Source organism: Lycium barbarum, chromosome 12, assembly GCF_019175385.1.
Source record: "Lycium barbarum isolate Lr01 chromosome 12, ASM1917538v2, whole genome shotgun sequence".
Lineage (NCBI taxonomy): Eukaryota > Viridiplantae > Streptophyta > Magnoliopsida > Solanales > Solanaceae > Lycium > Lycium barbarum.
In genome coordinates this window covers 81659236-81679082 of record NC_083348.1, presented here as the reverse complement: position 1 = coordinate 81679082, position 19847 = coordinate 81659236, and the positions used below count along the sequence as shown (strand labels likewise).

General features: G+C 34.1%; 2 protein-coding genes across 2 annotated transcripts; both read right to left on the bottom strand.

Annotated features, from left to right (window-relative positions):
* Positions 1–6088: 6088 nt before the first annotated feature.
* Positions 6089–6640, bottom strand: LOC132624532 (uncharacterized). The gene has a single exon (XM_060339297.1). It carries the CDS (start codon positions 6638–6640, stop codon positions 6089–6091), a length of 552 nt encoding a protein of 183 aa, XP_060195280.1.
* A 10098-nt stretch (positions 6641–16738) lies between these two features.
* On the bottom strand, positions 16739–17769 carry LOC132624530 (uncharacterized). Its single transcript, XM_060339296.1, has 2 exons — positions 17541–17769; positions 16739–17352 (listed from the first exon to the last, which is right to left on the bottom strand). Exons 1-2 carry the CDS (start codon positions 17767–17769, stop codon positions 16739–16741), a joined length of 843 nt encoding a protein of 280 aa, XP_060195279.1.
* Positions 17770–19847: the final 2078 nt, after the last annotated feature.

Below are 19847 nucleotides of genomic sequence, written 5' to 3'. Positions count from 1 at the left end.
AAAAACGTCGGCTTTATGCATGTTATTGAATAAAGGGTTAGATATTTATCAACGTGACAAACCGAAAAGAGTCTTAAAATTGAATACGGAAGAAAGGGGAAAAAGGTAGAAGAAACTAAAGGGAAGATGGACCAATATTTGCTCCCATAAACTTAAATTTATATTTGCAAAATCATAACCATAAAGTAGAATAAACTTAAAATTTCTCGACCCCGTTTATGAGCTGCCAGTTTTGTAAGTACTGATGATGCCATGAAAATTTTATATATCTTTGTCCAAGTTGTATATACACTTTGCATAATGGACATTTATTTTAAACTAGCAAAGTATGCCCGTGCGATGCACGGTACTCAACATGGTTGATTTGGTTATTCACTTTAGTTCGTCTTTAAGATTTGTATTTTGTAAACAACTTCTAATAACATCCTAATTGTTACTACTATATATAGCAACATATACAAAAATGTACTTTACGTATCATGATCATTTAGTTATAATTAAAAATAGAGTTTAAAAGTTAAATATATAAACTAACATTAACGTTAATGTAAGTAAGTTTCATCCATTTTAAACCATTTTCTTTTGTAATCTCAAACATATATGATGAAAGTCTTTGAGATGGAAAGAATTGTATTTGGCTTTCACGCAATTATTCTAACTTGATATTTCTATTTGTAGGGACAGATCCACGTGTATCCGAGGGGTGTCACCTGACACGGCTTGATCGGATTTTTTTTTATGTATATATGTATATTCGGACCTCTTTTTATGATTTTCATTGAGTCGAGGATCTTTCGGAAACAGCCGTCCTACCTTGGTAGGAGTAAGGTCTGCGTACACTCTACCCTCCCCAGACCCCACGTTGTGGGATTCTACTGGGTTGTTGTTGTATATTCGGACAAAAAGATTTAGAGAAATACCAAAGAGATGCCATTGCTTGGCACTAAGGTGTTGGTGGCTCGCTGGTTGGGCCGCTTTAACAGATGCCATGAGGTCGTGCGTTCGATCCCTGAGTAGCATATTTTTAATTGTTTTTTCAGGTTTATTCGTTTCTAATTCCAAATCCAAAAACAAAGCGCAAATGGCTAATGGACACTCTTTTTTACCAAAGGGAGTAATATCTAAACCGAGCTAAAGCCTGCAACTCTAAAGGCAATTGTTGGTGTTTTGTGTTGCTCTTTCAAATGTAAGCTCTTTTAATAATTTTTTTTCATTTTTTTCTTTCAAGTTGGAATTTCTTGAAAACATTCATCGTTTACTTTTGGTGGATTTAATAATTTAATTTATAATTCAGCTTGAATTTGTCTTTTTTTAAAAAAAAAATATGACGTCACTATAATAAGTTATTTATATTTCGCTTCTTTAAATGTCGACACTGCTAACAAAAAATCTTGCGTACGCCACTGTCTATTTGTAAATATAAAATATAAACATGATAACTAAATACATTAAGATTTTCTTTGTTGTATATGTGTTTGTCCTTTAAGGTAGGGGGTAAAGTCTGTGTACATTCATCCTCCCCAAACTCTACTTGTAGAATCATACTGAGTTGTTGTTGTTGATATTTTATTTTAATTGTACTTATGGTGTATAAATTTTATTGTGAATCTCTTTTTCTTCCCAATAATTTAGCATGAATCTTGTAATTTGAGCCTCATGAAGTACTTCTCCAATGTGCAGGACTGGAAAATATTATCTCTTACACACATAATTTCAACAAATTCACATTTAATTTTTTGATCTCAAAAGAGGAAATCAATTTATAAGCAAAAAACATATCGGAATGATGAATTATAAATACATGATATTATCTATTTCTGATTTGAAAAAGAAAAAAAAAAGCATATACTATTGCACAATTTACTTGGCGAATCAACGAATATGATTTTTCAAAATTCAATTTGTCCCGTTTGATACAAATAGAAAATCTCACAAGGAATTATATTCATATATAACTAACTTTTTTCTACCTATCATTCACTTTGTTTTTTATAAAAGAAAATGAAATGGACTCAAAAGTAGTACTCCCCAGCCCAATCAAGTGTCTTACTTTTCTTTTTGATTCGCCAGAAAGTTGACAATTCAAATATCATATCTGACAAGTTTAAAAATACAACATTTAAAGGACATTTCAGTATATGACTACATTATATACATCTTTAATTTAAGACTACAAAATTCAAACATTTCCTGTTATTTTTAAATTTTATGCCTATTTAAACTAAAACACTTAAATTGAGGACGGAGGAAATATATACGAAGAAGAAAAACGAAGATGATGAATAAGGAAGGAATCAAAACCTTTAAACAATGGCGAAAAGTAAGAAAATAAATGATCTATATTCAATAGTGCATTGGTAATATGGACATGTGTCCAACCTGCAAAGAGCAAGTGTACTCAATAACTAAGGAGGTTAAGGGAAGAAGTTCCAACAGTCGATGGGCAGAGTTTCAAGAGTAACTTTTTATTTCCAAATTTGCCCCCGTTGGTCCCACCCTTTTGTACAATTTACTTAGCTATTTGTACACTTGACATTGCAGTGTTCGTACAGCTTGGCCATTTATATAGATTAGAAATTTGGAAGAATATGAATAGAACTATTTTGGATATATCATTTATTAAATATTAGTACTAAATATTAAATGGGCAAGAAAAGACCACATGTATATTCGAAAATAAAGTCATCGAGAAACCAACATAGCAAAAGGTAAAGACACCGACTTCCTCACAACCTACGCAGCAGGTAGAGGCTGTGATTTAATTTCATATTATTAAATTATCTTGTTGTCCTTTGTCTTATTCATTTTGTACTTCTCTTCTTCTATATATGTATATAGCATATACAGAAAAAGATAAAATAGATTAGACTTATTACGTTTATAGCCGAAAAAAGAAGCGGAAATGGGCAAGTTATGGAGTTTTTCATAGACTTTGACCCATAATACTTGTCGTATAGTACTGGAACTATACATGATTTAAATGTTGTTATATTATTCACCCCAAAAAGACCGTTTCAAGAAATTTCGTTGCATCTACTTCGTCATAATATACTTTAAGGAGTTGACCATATCCGATTGGAGAGCATTACATGATATACATGTTTTTGACACAAGAGTTATCATAAACAGTAAACAGAGAAATTTTTTTTGAGGAAAACGGTCTCTTCAAATAGCTAGAGGAGTACACGACTCCACTTAGTTGGGTTTTTTCTAAATATCAAATGACCGAAATTTTTTGTCGAACTCGAGCCAGTCTTAAAAATACTCTTTTGATAAGAAAAATTAAGAAACAATGAGGATTTTAATTGTTCCAGAGAAAATTTATACAGATAATTTATTATTTGAATCGAATGAGGCATCACCTGAAGGCGTTAATAGTCATGAGTTATTGTACTACTAAAAATGCAAGTTTCTGTTAGAAATTAGCTCATCTTTAAGGAGCTTCATACGAAAAGTCCCCAAGAATGTTGAGCCAATTTTCGACGAATGCATACAAGTTAACCAAGTAGCCAAGCTAATTAAATTTCATCTCTCCCTTTAATTTCTCTATTAATTTCAAGTTAGCTGGGTCACTAATTAGAATCATCTACAATATTTATTTTTACTCTGCTCCATCTAATTAGTTCCATCAGCATTTAAAAGATTCGTCATATTATACTACTTTCCACGGACCATTATCTTATGTAATTTCTTTTATCTTTTATCGGATTTGAGACCAGAACTCTTGAATTTTTCGTTAGCGCAAGTTCCAAACATTTAGAAGAAAATAGCTAAAAACTGGATACGAGCTGACAAAATCCGGTATTCTGATATTCTTCCTTCACTCAGAAGAAATCTAAGCAATGATCCAATGGATTAAATTCCAAACAATTATTATGCCAGCTTTTGGCTGGCCCCCAATTTAGTGGAGAGAGTTTCAGAAACTCAAATGAATCAGAATATATGGGATCACGAACCATTTCCATTTGTCACCCCACCACCCAAAAAAAAAAAAAAAAGAATAAAAAGTTCAGTTAACTTTATGCACCAACGGTGTAGTTTGTAAATGGTATTTACATAGTAATTAGATTACTTATAAAATAATTATTAACTAATTTTCTTAATAAATTTTAATCATTAACTAGTTAAAAATGATTATTTAACTTGTTATTATAAGTTAAAATTCACTTATAAATAAAAAGAAAGTTGTTACACTATCAAAAATGAGCATGACCTGTTACACACAATAGACTCTGGCCACTGGCTGTATGCAGTGATAATGAAGTTTTTAAAGGATTCTAGCTATTGACATTAAAGATAAATTTATTATATACCGTCTGTCTACATAATTTTTTATAGTATTTTCAGGTCACTTGAACAATATTCGCAGATAAATCTCCATATATAAGATAAGAGATCTTATTATATTATAATCTTAGAAGTAATAGTTACCGCTCTCTAGTCTTCATGGAACAAAAGGACTGCTTTTGAAGGACAACTCTACTTCCCACTTACGCATAAATCACAATGCAAGCTAGAACTGCATTATTCTAAGCTGTCGAAAAGCATAGTGGGGACAATTGTTCCATAAACATTATAGCTTAAAGTACCATTTGATTATCTTAACATATGGTAATATTTTATATTTATATACTTGTATAAAGATAAGAAAGCGTATTTATAGTTGTTAATAGGCTTTTCGGCCAAATGCAAATCTTGATTTCAAGCAATGATCCAAAGAAGAATCATTTTCTCTTGGAGTACTTTCGAGTATAATTATACTTTTAATCCCACATGAGTCATGATTTTCTTTCTTTTAACTACTCTAATGAGATCTAATGATGCACTGAGCATCAGATTTCATAACCTGGACCACTTTAATTTAAGAGCGTAATTTTTAATCAAATTTTTTATTGCATGATGAATAATTTAGTCATTAAGCGGCTTGTGCATTTTGTATAGCTAATTAAGTTGGGTGATATTCTTCTGGGGGGAAAAAGAGAATACACATTAGAATTTTTCCATTTCGATGGAATAAATTAGTACTACTATAAGTTACTCTGCAAAATAAAACAAGAAAACAAAGTATTAATAGCAACCTTTTTCTTTTCTAGAAGAAATTGATCGGACATTTGACAAGAGCATTGCGCCAATGCCGACACATTAGGGGAACCACAACCAGGAAACAAGCAGTTCGACATAGCTGATATTAAATGTGTTACTGTATTAAAGAGAAAATAATTTCCAAATAAAGTCATAAGATTGTGTCACTTATGTTTACAGAATTACTGCTACTATCACTTTCACCTTCTGATTGAAAGTTTGAAACCATCCAACAGTTTCGGAGGGGACGGGGTGGGGGGTTTCGGGAGGGGGAGTATGTACGGGTAAGAATTTATCATAAGTTAATTAAAATTAGTTAAAAGTCAATTTATCATAATCCTTTTTTTTTAATGTACATTTAGAGTCAACAATGTGAGTTTGCAGAGTCACCAAGGTGAACTGGCAAAACAAAGTAGAATAGGGATTTATTTTGTATACACTTCCAGTATTGAAAAAAAAAAAACTATTAAATCACTCAAGATACTTACAAATATATAAACCTTTTATGAAATGTGAGAATTGTAATTTTGAAAATAAAACATATTACGTTCTACGACAAGTAAAAGTTGACTAATGATGTATAATTTTTTTACACTTTACTAAAAGTAAATTACTGAAATTTTTGTATCGTGTTCAATGACAATCACTTCTTGCAGATATATCTGTTGATCCTACTTCTTTAAAAAAAAAAAAAAAAATCCATTCCATGCTCTAAGCATTAACATTGTGGCACAAATTACTCCTTAATAAGAAATCTAGCTAGCTCTGATCACCTAGATTTTCTGATTAACAAGTAGTAATTAAATCATTATTCGTACCAAAATTCAAACAATAATACAACTTTCTTTTTTGGGGCATAATATTGTTTTCTTCCTTCTATGCTTATTTACAACAACAACAACAACAAAAACGATTCAAAGTTCAAACTTTCCTTGAGAACCTTTACCTTAGTGAAGAAAGTTCTTGATTAAAAAAAAATAATAATAACAAACTCCCATTGATTTAACTATGCTTCATGATTTGCAGCCTCAGAAATGCTTTCTAAATGAGGTCTCCATACTCCAACTCTTCCTCTTCTTCTATCTCTTTGTGTTGAGACTTTCTCCGACAAAATTTCACTCAAATACTGATCATTAGACACCATCAAATTATTACCGTTACTATTATTGCTATTACTATTACCATGATGACCTAATTGTGATGATGATGAAGATCTTGTTTTCTTCTTCCTTGTTGTAGTAGTAGTTGTTGATGATCTTGAACGATTTTTTTCACTTGAAGAAGAAGGAATTGGCATGAGGAAATAAATCTTGCCACGTTTAAGTTCAGCATCAGGAGGAACTATGACAATTCTTGGACAAACTCCACCTCCTTCTGAGGAATAATAAGATGATGATGGCTTTTTAAGAACATGTTTAGGGTAAATCTTCATGATTTCAGCTGCTTTAACACTCCCACTAATCTCCTCAACTTTTCCATTAGCATGAACTATTCGAATCACATCAAGTGCCCCACATGGTAGTATGCAAGATATGCAACATCTTATTGTGTCCTTCATGATGGCTAGCTATTTTTATTTTGTATTTTCCAGAAGAAGAAGAAGGAGGAGAGGAGGAGGAGAAAGGAAAAAGAGAGAGAAAGAGAAGTCTCTTTTCTTATGTTTATAATGTGAGCAAAAGAAGAAGTGAAGAGAGGGGAGGGATATTGTATAGGTATCAATATCAATCAACTTGGTATAGTTTTTTGTTACTAAAAATAATGATTTTATTATATGCTTTTAGGGACTTACCGGCTTTTTTTCCCTTCTCTTTTTGTGGATACCTTTTTAGGGTGAAATACAAATACCTTTTTAGGGTGAAATACAAAAATAGTCTTGAAAGTAGGTGGTCTTGAACTATCGCTTGCACCTATAGGTAACAATTTTGACTTTTGACTTGAAGGTTTGTTCGTGGAGCAAGCGAGGGTCAAAAATTCAAGATCACCCATTTCAAGATCACTGGGTGTAATTTCATGCTTTTTTAGGTGCGGAGCTAAAATTCGAGTTACAGGTTCGACCGAGCCCAGTAGTTTTGGACTAAAACCCTGTATTTGTCTTAAGAAATTCATTAAATATATTAATTTACAACACAATATTTTAAAAGGAATAGAATCTCGAGCCCATAGACTTTCAAATTTTGGCTCCACCTCTTATTTTTCTTTAATTTTTCTCTGTTGGTCTTTTGATTATTTGTTTTTTTAAAAAAAAAAAAAAATCACTTCCTTGGGGGGGGGTTGGATATGTATGGCATGAATAATTGCACCTAATTTTGTACTTTGCCTTTTGTATCCATCATTCAGGGCCCTTTGCCATTCAATTCCATTCCCCTATAGCCCTTAATTTGCTGAGTTCAATAATGGGAGTTGGCTGAATATGCATGAAACTTGGATGACCCCATGTTTGTACATGATTGGATTGCCATGTCAGCACAAGTGGGGCCAAGTACATTTGCTTGACCGACCGCGTGTCTGAATCAGAATTCAAAACCTGTCTATCGGCGTTTGGTTGAATTATCCTGGTTTAGAGTAGGTGAAGAGGCTAACTAATGTAGGCCTGTAGGGTCATTGTTCAAGAAAGACACAAGGAGAAATATTGTGATAGAAGAATAGTTAGTTTCTTGGAATGGAGAAGGTTTCATTTGGTCCCTAGCTCATCAGGTTTAATTATGAGTGAAAAAGAAATTGGGGTTTCTTGCTATTTGTTGGAGTGGGTGGAAAAAGAATTAATAAGGAGATATGGGGCATAAAGAGAGGTTCTTTTGATAGGAGTATTTTTGTGATCTTTCAATATTTCCAAGCAAATCATGTGGGTTTGTGGTTTTCATGGGAAAGTGAAGTGTTGATGGATTCCTTTTACTCATCTCAAGTAAAGAGTGGATTTAGGTTTTGGATATATAGTGCTTTGACTAATGTGAAGTTGCTTGTCCTATTTACCTTAGAAACATGAACATCTAGCCACAAAACCATGTGCAATTTTTTCCATCATTATCCAATTTCACTAGGCAAGAGAGGGAAAAAATACACACTATCCAAATCTCAAATCTAGTTGGACTTTCAAGATTTCACTTTTGAAATTGAATTTGGACAATTTTATGATTCTAAGTCCAAGTACTCTATGTTTTTCAATTATAGTAGTATATTCAAATCCAACATCATAGCACAAAAGAAAGTTCAATCTGATATACACATCCAAAGAGAAAAAAGTTGTAACATGATTGATTTAATGTGCAATACATTGTCATATAATAATGGACCATGACATTGATTTACTTAGGGGGCCAAGAAATGAAGCTTTGCTTAGAGCAACAAGGTAAAAAAGTGCTTTAAATCATAGATAGTTTAAAGCCAGTGTTTTAAAAGGCGAGGGCGTAAGGCGGGGCGTTTTACGTCTGCCTTAGTGAGGCGTAAGCTCCGAGGCACGGGGCGTAAGCCCCATGAGATTTTAATTTTTAGTATTTTATAAAATCATATAATTATAATAAATACTTTTAAATAGGTGAAATAGCGTAAAAATTTGAAGAAAATTATAAATAAGTGATATATATATATATGCTCCACCCACCCCCCACCCAAAAAAAAAACTAATTAGAACAATCTATTATACGCTACTTAAAATTCAAGTGACTGCTCGTTACTTTTTTGAGATAGTAGAAGACAAGATAAATAATTGAAAAAGAATATATATATATATATATATATATATATATATATATATATATATATATATATATATATATATATACGCTCCACCCCCACAAAAAAACTAAATAGAACAATCTATTATACGCTACTTATAAGTACAAGTGACTGCTCGTTACTTTTTTGAGATAGTAGAAGACAAGATAAATAATTGGAAAATAATATATATTAGGCATTCTAGCAATAAAAAAAGGTCTTGACTTTTAAATTTAATGTTTCAGTTCATTTTTAAAACATTTGAGTAATTACATGTTAACTTTTGAGAATTTGAGCATTATATTAAGGACTTATTTAACAAATTTCGTTTTAGTTCGAAGAAGTTTTCTGGGCTTACGCCCCAAACAAAAAAAACTCGCCCCAAACGCCTGGGCGTACGCCCCGAATTGTTGGGCGTACGCCTTTGAAGACTTTCGCCCTGACCCATCGCCCCAGAGCATTTTTGGTACTCCCCTCCTCGAAGTTCGCCCCGAAAACGCCTTTTAAAACACTTTAAACCTTATAAATCAAAAATCAATTTGAGTTCTTGCTTGGTTAATTTTGGTTGTCCCATCAAAGTTATGGCCCAGTCATTAAATGGTTCAGATATGGCTGTTAGCGGGCAACATGTGAGAGGATGGAGAGAAGGGTCCACATAGGGTCTGAGAAATTCAACCGGGGGGGTCTTACTTTAAGTGCATCAATCCTCATTATAAAATTTAGGATTGAGTACTTAGATTTATGTGGTTGATTAAGTGACTAAAAGTCTACGAGTTTAATTTTTTATACCATTAGGGGTCGTTTGGCAGATAGTCGAAATTATCCTGAAATTATAATTTTTGGATTAATTTATCCTATTTATTGAGATTATTTTATACCATCTAAAAGATGGTATAAAATAATCTCAGTATAAGTGGGATAAGAAGATATAAGCTGGGATATCCCAGCACTAATTTTTGTACCATGTTTGGTACAAGGTATAAATTTATCCTGGGATAAATTTATACCTTCTCTTAAACATGGTATAAAAATTAGTGCTGGGATATCAGGATAAATTTATACCTTCTCTTAAACATGGTATAAAAATTAGTGCTGGGATATCAGGATAAATTTATACCTTCTCCTAAACATGGTATAAAAATTAGTGCTGGGATATCAGGATAAATTTATACCTTCTCCTAAACATGGTATAAAAATTAGTGCTGGGATATCCCAGCTTATACCTTCTACCAAACGACCCCTTAGTGTAGTTTTACCCATAGTAACATATTATTTTCCCATGCATGTTTTGCGGGTTTCGATTCATGAATTCTATAAAATTTAACTATAATTAGCTTTTACATAACCTAATCTGTAATGCAACTTTTGATATAAATAATAATTGAGAAGACACCTTTTTTAAAAAAAAAAAAAAAAAAAAACCTTTTAGACAATGTTAATGCATATTAGTTAACTTATAGTCTATTATTAGAGGTGATTTTGGGTAACAAGAAAAGGAGAAAAGTGAATTTGAGTTTGAGATGGATCATGGGCTGTCTGATAACTTTCAATAATTGGAAACTAGTGATAGGAACTCTTCTCTACCATAATTCTAATTTGCCAATCATCTTTCTTTGAGGAAGTTACAAAAAGGGAATTTTATTACCCTTCTGACATACTTATCAACTTCACTTTCCATACTTGTGTGCAGCAGGTCTCTTCCATCTCTCTCTCTCAGAAAATTCCCTTTGTTTCTGTTGGATGCTCCTATCTCTGTCTCATTTTCTTTATCCTTTTACTTTCTTACTTTATATTATTATCATACGTACACAATCAAGAAGATCAAAAGTTTGGCTCCATCTTAGAATTGTTTTGTATATTGGCCATAATGCAATTTCCTATTCTTCCAGCCCATGACTACCTATCTAGCATTTGAGACCTTTTGATTTCTTATATCTGTCATATTTTGAATCAATTTGGGCACACATTCACTAATTCCACAGAATACATGCTATGAGAGGAGGAGCATTATTTTGTAAATTGGCCATGATGCAATTTCCTATTATTCCAGCCGATGACTACCTTGCATTTTGAGACCTTTTTTATTATTATCGTTTTATTCGAGTCAGCTTGTGCGCACTTTATTATCCACTAGATTACATTCTTAGGTTTTGAGACTTTCTCTTAAATCATCTTAGCATTTTTGCCTCCGCTAAAACTTAAACTTGAAATCTCATGGTTCTCAACTTATTTCACTGATCACTAGGTCACACCCTTAATTTTGGAGACTTCCTCTTCCTAAAATTAATAGATAAATGGAAGAATTTATGTTTTGTGCACCGATAGTATAAATAATTTTGAACTATCATAAATTGACATATAATACGAAGTTTTTCATATCAATTCCAATATAATAACTTGGAAAATCTCTACTATCTAATAGGGTTGAGGGGCGGGGGGCGGGGGGCGGGGGGGGGGGGGGGGCGGGAAGCACACAGGACGTCAACATGCCTGCTTGGCATTTCAGGGGCATTTCGATCATTTTAGTCAAAATGGAGCAATGTGGTTCGCTGAAAAGATATCTAACTGTAGCTGCAATATAGATATTTAAGTGAGTTGACCAAATTGCCCCTTGCTTATCTCATCATACATCACCACATTATACAAAGTTTTTCTAAAGACGTGGGTCCCATCTGACTCTTTGTTCTACAGGTTTGCTATGGCTGATGCTGCTTTAATGACTAATGGGTGTAGTCTTATACATTCCGTAAAATCATTTGCCTTCCGTAGGATAATTTGTTCTGCTGTTTGATTTACGTTAATTACAGTAGATGTAAATTAAAAGGTTGGAAACTACATAGAAATACAAATAAGTTTAATTGTTTCTTTATATATCCAAATAACCAGTAGATCTATTTAATTTGTTTCCTTATTTACTCAGGCAAATCTTATAAGGGGGAGCCAACATTACAAAAATCAGAAGAAAAAAATCTCCTACTACTGTAGGATAATGTATGATAATTAAAAATAGGCTTAAGCTTGTTCATTTTTTTTTTTCATTTTGGCACCTCAACTAAGTGTTATTCCTCCCCAGACCCCAAGATGTGGGATTTCACTGGGCTGTTGTTGTTGTTAACTAAGTGTTATTCCTATTGAACCCCTGAACCCATCCTCAATTGTGTCTATCAAACACAATCTGCCTTACATAGTATTCTATCTTCAATGTAGCAACGTGCTAATATATATTCTAATTTAATTATGCCATTTTTTATCTAAGATTAGCAGCAAATGAGAGGGAAAAAAAAAGTAAGCTCTTAATTAAGCTAACAGTGAAAGAGCAGAACCAATAGAAACCGACACATCCATGACCTAAAAAATAGCTTACCACACGTCTAAAATATTACTTTACCTTCATTACCACAATTTATTTCTTGCTTCTAATAAAAATCAGATTTAGAGGGTTTGATAGACACACTTGAGGACGAGTTCAGGAGTTCAATAGGAACAACACTTAGTTGAGGTACCAAACTGAAAAAAAAGGGACAAGTTTAGGGGGCTGTATATGCATTAAGCCTTAAAAATAAGTGTACATTTTTTATTTTTTTTTGGTAATTAAAGAATTTTATTTACCAAAGTAGTATTTACAAAGCAAGGTTCCAAAACTGAGCAGAACTTAGACAGAAGGCCCCAAGTTTGCAAGCATCATATCTCCTTCTATCCATCTACTAAGCTAGTTATTTATTACAACCTTATGGATAGTAATTAAGCTTCCTAAGTTATGTATCTAATCTCCTCCTTAGAGCTCCCTTGCAGACTACCTCCTGAATGATTGATTTGATAATGAGGTAATGTGGTTTGTCTTTGCTTTGGAAAATCCTTATGTTTCTCTCTTGCAACACTTGGTATATACACGCAGCTAGTGTCATTCTATAAATCACAGCAGTGGCAGCATTCCCATTTGCGTGTGCTACAATCCATTGGAGTTCACCTAGCCAATAAAAAACTGATCTAGTAATGCCTTGCCATTTCAACAATTTGCTTCATACAGCTGCAGAGAAAGAGCAACTAAAGAACAAATGGTTTATAGTTTCATTAGCTACATTGCAAAGGGCACACAAGATCAGTAGTTATCCCCCACCTAGCTGTTTACCCCGAATTTGGATAATCAATTGAATTTGTACGCGGGTATAGGATATGTGTTTGAATCTCGATATTATAGGGAAATGAAACGTATGAAGGTTTTATTTCAAAGTAATTAATGACTGGTTGTTTGCTATGGATACGAGTATTAGCTAGTAAAATATGCAATGCTTGATTGGAGAAATACAAGGTAGATGAAAACAAGCGATATCAGTCGGATATGATTCTTTAAGAGAGTTTGCATATATGCTTTTATGTTACAAGTGTTCTTGAAAATGAATAAGCCAACACCCCCCCCCCCCCCCCCCAAAAGGAGGGGAATGAGCTCTATTTATAGTGGTGCCTCTATGGGCCTCATATCATATAAATGATTAGAATAATAACAATAAGGACAACTCTGAGCGGATTTGGTGGGATTAGGTTGGCCGTATGATCTGACACACGCATGGTTGGTGGTTGATCATGGCAGGATGCTACTGACGTTGGTGTCACACCCTAATCCCGCTAGAGTGTGATGGGCACCCGATCTTTACTTAGAGCCGAGCGAACCCTCTGACTCTTAATACATACATAATCTTTTGGGCTTTTAAATCAAATAAAGATGAAACACATAGTGGGCTTCAGAAATATTCCTTTTCTTGCTTTCAAATCAAATAAAATCTGTAATCAAATAGAACTTATATCATAATACAAAATGACACATCGGCTGATGGAGCCGCTTACAGAACTGACAACCAATACCCACGACTCTGTCTGCAAAGTCTCTAACATCAATCAGAAATCAGAACATACATATACTCTGACTCGGCAACACTCCAGGAGCAAATGGAGCTTGCCATCTCCGCTGGAACATCTTCTATAATGGCTTCAACTCATCTGGGTGTACCTGCGCGGCATGAAACGCAGCCCCCGAAGAAAGGGGGTCAGTACGGAAAATGTACTGAGCATGTAAGGCAAGAATCACAGTAAAAGAATCATAACTGACATAAGGAGTACAGAAACATACACCATGTCCAGAATACCAAAGCTCTTGCCTTTGAAACATAAATAATGCATATCATTATCACATACCGTACCCGGCCCGTTATGGGACTCGGTGAATGAAATCATGCGAGCGAATATCATATATCATATACATACCGTACCCGGCCCATTAAGGGACTCGGTGATAAAATCATGTCATCCTGCTTTCATATCATCATGCATGCATATACATATACATATACATATACATACCGTACCCGACCCGTTATGGGACTTGGTGAATGAAATCATACCGTACCCAGCCCATTAAGGGACTCGGTAAATGAAATCATGTGCACATATACCGTACCCGGCCCATCATGGGACTCTGTGCCATAATCATATCATCATATACATATACCGTATCCGGCCCGTTAAGGGACTCGGTGAACAATGCAGAGGAGTGCGCACGATAACATACCCGGCCCGGGACTCGGTGAATAGATATATCAAGACGTGCACGAGCAGAGTAGTGAGAAACTATATGCATATAAATCAAGACTCGATAAATAAGTATACTTACCAACATCGGAGGGCTCAGAAACAAGCTGCGGGTCAATCCGACTTAGTGTGAGAAAGTTATGAACGTTTGAAGTACAGAAGCTTTTACGAACATTTCAGAAGCCATTTTTGGAGAAACGAAGCGACAATCATATCAAGTATTCTTCGGATATCGTATGGATCAAATCAAATATAGCTTTTAGAATCATGTGGACATATCAAAGTGTATCGAAGACTTAGCAGAATAATCAAACGTACTTTCATTTGGGAATTCAAGACATAAGCTATATCACTTATCTTTCGAATGCCAATTCGGAAACATATCAAACAAACTTCGAACATTATGGATACACATCAAAATCATATGAAACCGCTTATGGAAATCAAGAATATTAGCCATCCTAGTGGCTCTAAGAATAGGAAATTCTTTGAACTCATACATATACGTCATTTGCTCGTTTCATAGAGATCATGCCAAAAGAAAGAAAGGTAAGCCTTACATACCTGTCCCACGACCAACCAGCTATGCTTATTTGTCCAAACTTGCTAGTCTACATTCAAGAAAGTTGACATAATCATTAAATTCATCGACATATACTCGTCTTATTCTTTCAAATGAATTCATTTATATTCTACCGAAATTTCGGCAGCATTTCCCCTGTAAATATACCATCCCCGAGAATCTAACTCGGTCAATTTATCAACAACAAACCCGAGAATGCAACTCGGCCAAATTATCAACAACAATACCGACAATCATACTAGCAACTTTAACAATCAATCCAAAATATATTCTAACTTTAACAACTCTTGCCACACAATTCAACGGCATTTCATTTATATTCAATTCCATCACATATAGTCAAGCCAACATCAATACTTACACATCCAAATACTTGCCCAAGACCTTACAATACAATTCAAGAATACTTCAAACAAGTCATGCAATATTCAAAACAATCTAGCCAATATGCCATTTCACCCGAAACCTTCCAAGTTCAACAAGAACATTAACAACATATTTTCTTCTTTCAAATTCAATTACAACAACCTAACTTACAATCTCCCAAACACATGTCTCACTTCCGAATTCATGAATTATCTTCACAACTTACACATTAGCAGCATCATTTATACAAATATAAGAAACCATACTAATGTCACATTAGTCACTACCACGGTCCACATACAATTTCCACTCCATTCCAAACCATTAAATTCTCATTTTACATCATAGAATCTTCCATAACAACAATTAGAATACTAAGTAAAATTAGTTCATCACTTCTATACCAATACAACCCTATTCGGCCACAAGCCTCCACATCCATATTTCATGAATTCATTCATTTCTTCACTCTACAACATATACAAATCATCCATAACATATGAAAAGGGGGATTAAACCTTACCTTCTCCCATCCATCTTCTTGCTCGGCTAGGGTTGGGATTTGCTCAAATGAATGATTTTATTGCTCCAACAACCACTCCATGTTAAAGAGGACGTTCCATTTGGTTGGAGTACTAAAAGAAAATAATTTTTGTGATCAATTCCCATGGTGCTAGATTCGGCCATGGCTTGGCCGAATATTCTCCCCTTTTTTTTTTTTTCTTAAGTTGTAAAGGAAGATGAATTATCTAGATTTTCTTCCACTCATTCATATATATATATATATGTATATAGTTCCTACAAGCATGTGAGGGGCACATGCCCTCTTTCTTGAAGCTTCTTAAAATAAACAAATATGACCACTTGGTCATCTAATTATACACATGGATAATTAATTTAATTGGGCCAAGCCCACCCCAAGTGCACGGCCAACATGGCCCTTTTTATTCAAGCCCACTTTTTTTTTTTTTTTGTCTTGCAATTCATGAAAAATTATTTTTTCAAATTCCGAATTTGCCCTTAGCCTTCCATCCACATTTTCATGAGTCATCTTGCGTGTTTTCCTTTCTACCCCTAGCCTTTCCTAATATTTCCACTTCAAAAATTTTTGTGAACCACCTATGTGCCAAACAAGATCAAAAATATAGGCTTGCTCTTTAACTTCTCGCAGTTATCTTAAATTATCCGAATGCGCAAAATGCGGGATATAACAGTTGGCTAGTGTGCAACGGCTGTACCGGACCAACGGCACGGATACTCGGGGTAACGACCTCGAGCAACTCGGTAATGAAGGAACCGGACCAAATGGCCATCCTGATCAGCTCCGGACAGGCGTTCCTCCGGTTCAGAACAAAAGTCTTCATATATGTTCTTGCCCCTTCTTCCTTCGGTTTCCCGTCTCACCGGTTTGACTCATATCCGGTTTTTACCATATACACTAGCCAATCTGTCTCTTGTAAGCAATCGTCTTTGAGCAACTACTGTCACAATAAAACTCCACTTAGGCAATCCACCATTATTACATGTGAGTCTCCTCCATTGCGCCTTTGAAAAGTTTCCTCTTAGTAGCAGATATAACTTTTTGATAGAAAAGGAATTCCAATCTAGTATCTCCTCAACACTCAGTCCAGTAGTTTGTAAATAATCTTTTGCTTTAAGTATTTTCCGGACTACCCACGATGTTTGTTTGGGTGTATGCTCCAACACTGGTTGATGCCTCCCATAGTAAATGTGGATCCATTGTACCCATAGCCTATCCTTTTTCTTGCAAAGACACCATAATAACTTACAGATAGCTGCTTTGTTCCAAGTGTACAAATCAATGACATTATAGCCACCTGCTGATCGTGGAAAGCACACAGTGTCCCATGCTAACAAGGCCTTTTTGGACTGCTCAGTACCTCCTGTCCATAAGTAAATTCTGCAAGCTGCTTCAATAGCCTTCAAAACTTTCTTTGGTAGTACAAATATTTGTGACCGATACACCTGAATTGAAAACAACACTGTCTTGATTAAGAGTAACCTCCCTGCATATGAAAGAAATTTAGAGGCCCAACTATTAATTCTGTGAAGGATTTCTGTCAAGAAGTGGTTGATACTGAGAGATGGACATCTTCTTTGAACTCAATGGAACTCCCAAGTATTTGAATGGGAGTTCTCCTTTTGAAAAAATGAAGTGTCTACAGTATATCCAGTTGCTCTTCTTCTGGCACACCTCCAAGATAAATGGAGCTTTTGGAAATATTGACAATAAGGCCCGATATACTAGAAAATCTTGTGAAGCATTCATAAATCATCTGGACTGATAACTTATCTCCTCTACAGAAAAGGAGTAAGTCATCCGCAAAACCCAAATGGACTAAATGCATCCTCTCACACTTGGGGTGATAATTGAAGTTAGGTTTAGCCTGAAGTGACTTCAATAATCTAGACAGATATTCCATTGCGATCACAAACAAATAGGGGGACAAAGGATCCCCCTGTCTGAGACCTTTCCTAGCTCTGAATGTAAGTGTACATTACAAATTTCATTATGTAATCATCATATGTCACTCACTCAAAAACACAATCTAACAACAACAACAACAACATACCCAGTGAAATCCCACAATATGGGGTCTGGAGAGGGTAAAGTGTGCAAACCTTACCTATCTCGGAAGATAAGGAGGTTGTTTCCGAAAGAAAAAACACAATCTAAATTGATAAAAAAAAAAAAAAATGCCACCAAAGAACTATTTTACGTTTAGTACGAGCATGTTTGTTTATGAGTTAAGTATCACAATAATTTGATAATAACATATTCTATGTTTTCATTTTTTTTTAATATTAAATATTTTTTCAAAAATTAAGATAATCAATTTATACATAGAAAACAATATTGGGCCCGTGCATACCACTAGTAAAGTAATAACATTCGATAATTAGTTACGTAAATCGTACTGATAGTGTAAAAACGATTCTTGTGGCAGTACTTGTATAACTTTATGCATGGAAGACGTGCCTCTTTATCTTTGTATTTCATTTGACGACAAATAGAAGAAAGAAATAAAAACGCCACAAGTAAGCAAACTTTGATACTAGAGTCAACCACAGATGCTAGCTAGCACCTGACAAGGAGAGAGAACTTTTTTATTTTTAAATCTCTTAGGACCTATCAATCTAAGCCATTTGATGAAATAATGCCCTATACTAGAAGAAAAAAAGTACATATACCTTGTGAAAAACATATTTGATAATCAGGAATCAATTGGTACTTCAACAACTCTAGATGCTATTGATGAAGAGGACTCATGCATATATCTTCTGTATGGTACCTATCAACGTCTCTTTATTTAATGGGTGAAAGATTAAGGAGAATAAATTTGAGAATTTTAGACTCAAAGTACCTTTTTAATTCAGCTCATGCATTAGTGGGGAATAGTCAAAAGAATTTTGTTCAATATCTTTGTTGAACTTAACTTTTACATACACTAACAATGGGGAAAAAAAAATCACACTATCATATCCTTAAAAAATGACTACATGTAATTATCCAGAACAAATGAAATTAATAACTTAAAAAAGTAATGCATACAATATACTACAATAGGTCAAATGACGATGTAGTGTAAAAATTCTTTACACTGTCGACATATATGAGTTAATTCTAGTATTTTTTTACTATTAATTCTAGTATTTTTTATTACACTGAAACACTACTGACATTGTGTACCATCACCAAGGATTGTGAGGGGGTGAAAAGGATATCTTCACCCATAACTACAGGTTCGAGTTCGAACACTCAAAATGGAAAAAATTCTTACACGGCGCGAATAATGAGTCTTGAAAAGCAGACACCGAACATTAAATGAAAACCAAAAAGAAGAAGGTATTGTTACCAAATTTTGATTGATATAATTCTTGTGAGAATTAAGTACCCTATATTTCTTCGATCTGATCCTTCATGGAAAACTGAGGAGACCTTTAATTGGGGAAAGAATTAAGTATGTGTTGCATAAAAACGATCTTCCTTATATTTGTTGCTACCATTTTTGAAACCATAACACAATCAAATGCGCGTCCATTTGTTCATCAAATTGAGGTCATCCATAACAACTCATCAACATAAGTGAATATTCTATTAGTAGATAAAACATTATAATATTCACTAGTAATTTCTTATAAGTAATTTGACTTGGAATCATTTGATTTTCTTCCAATTATCCTGCAAAGTAGGTGTACACAATATTTTGATTGAAATAAATAGAGTTTCAAAAAGTTGTTTACAACTGTATCCTTCACATAGGTAAGTGAAACATACATTTTTAAGGCCTCTCCTAATTTTAAGTTCCAATTAATTTGACATTGAGTTCTTTTATAATAACTGACCCTTCAAGCAAACCTTTTCAACGATGCCACAACAGTATTCTTTTATCCAACTGAATAAAAGTACTAGTTTCATCACCAATTTTAGTGATGTTAATCATCTCAAAGCATTTATTTGTTACATTTCCAGAAAGGATTGTGGTATAGAACAAAAAAG

Bases quoted from the DNA above. Each gene is read 5' to 3' on its own strand.
- LOC132624532 (XM_060339297.1), bottom strand. From the start codon at position 6,640: ATGAAGGACACAATAAGATGTTGCATATCTTGCATACTACCATGTGGG.
- LOC132624530 (XM_060339296.1), bottom strand. From the start codon at position 17,769: ATGGAATATCTGTCTAGATTATTGAAGTCACTTCAGGCTAAACCTAAC. The intron at 17,353-17,540 runs GTGTGCCAGAAG...TTTCATATGCAG, and splicing joins AAGCTCCATTTATCTTGGAG to GGAGGTTACTCTTAATCAAG.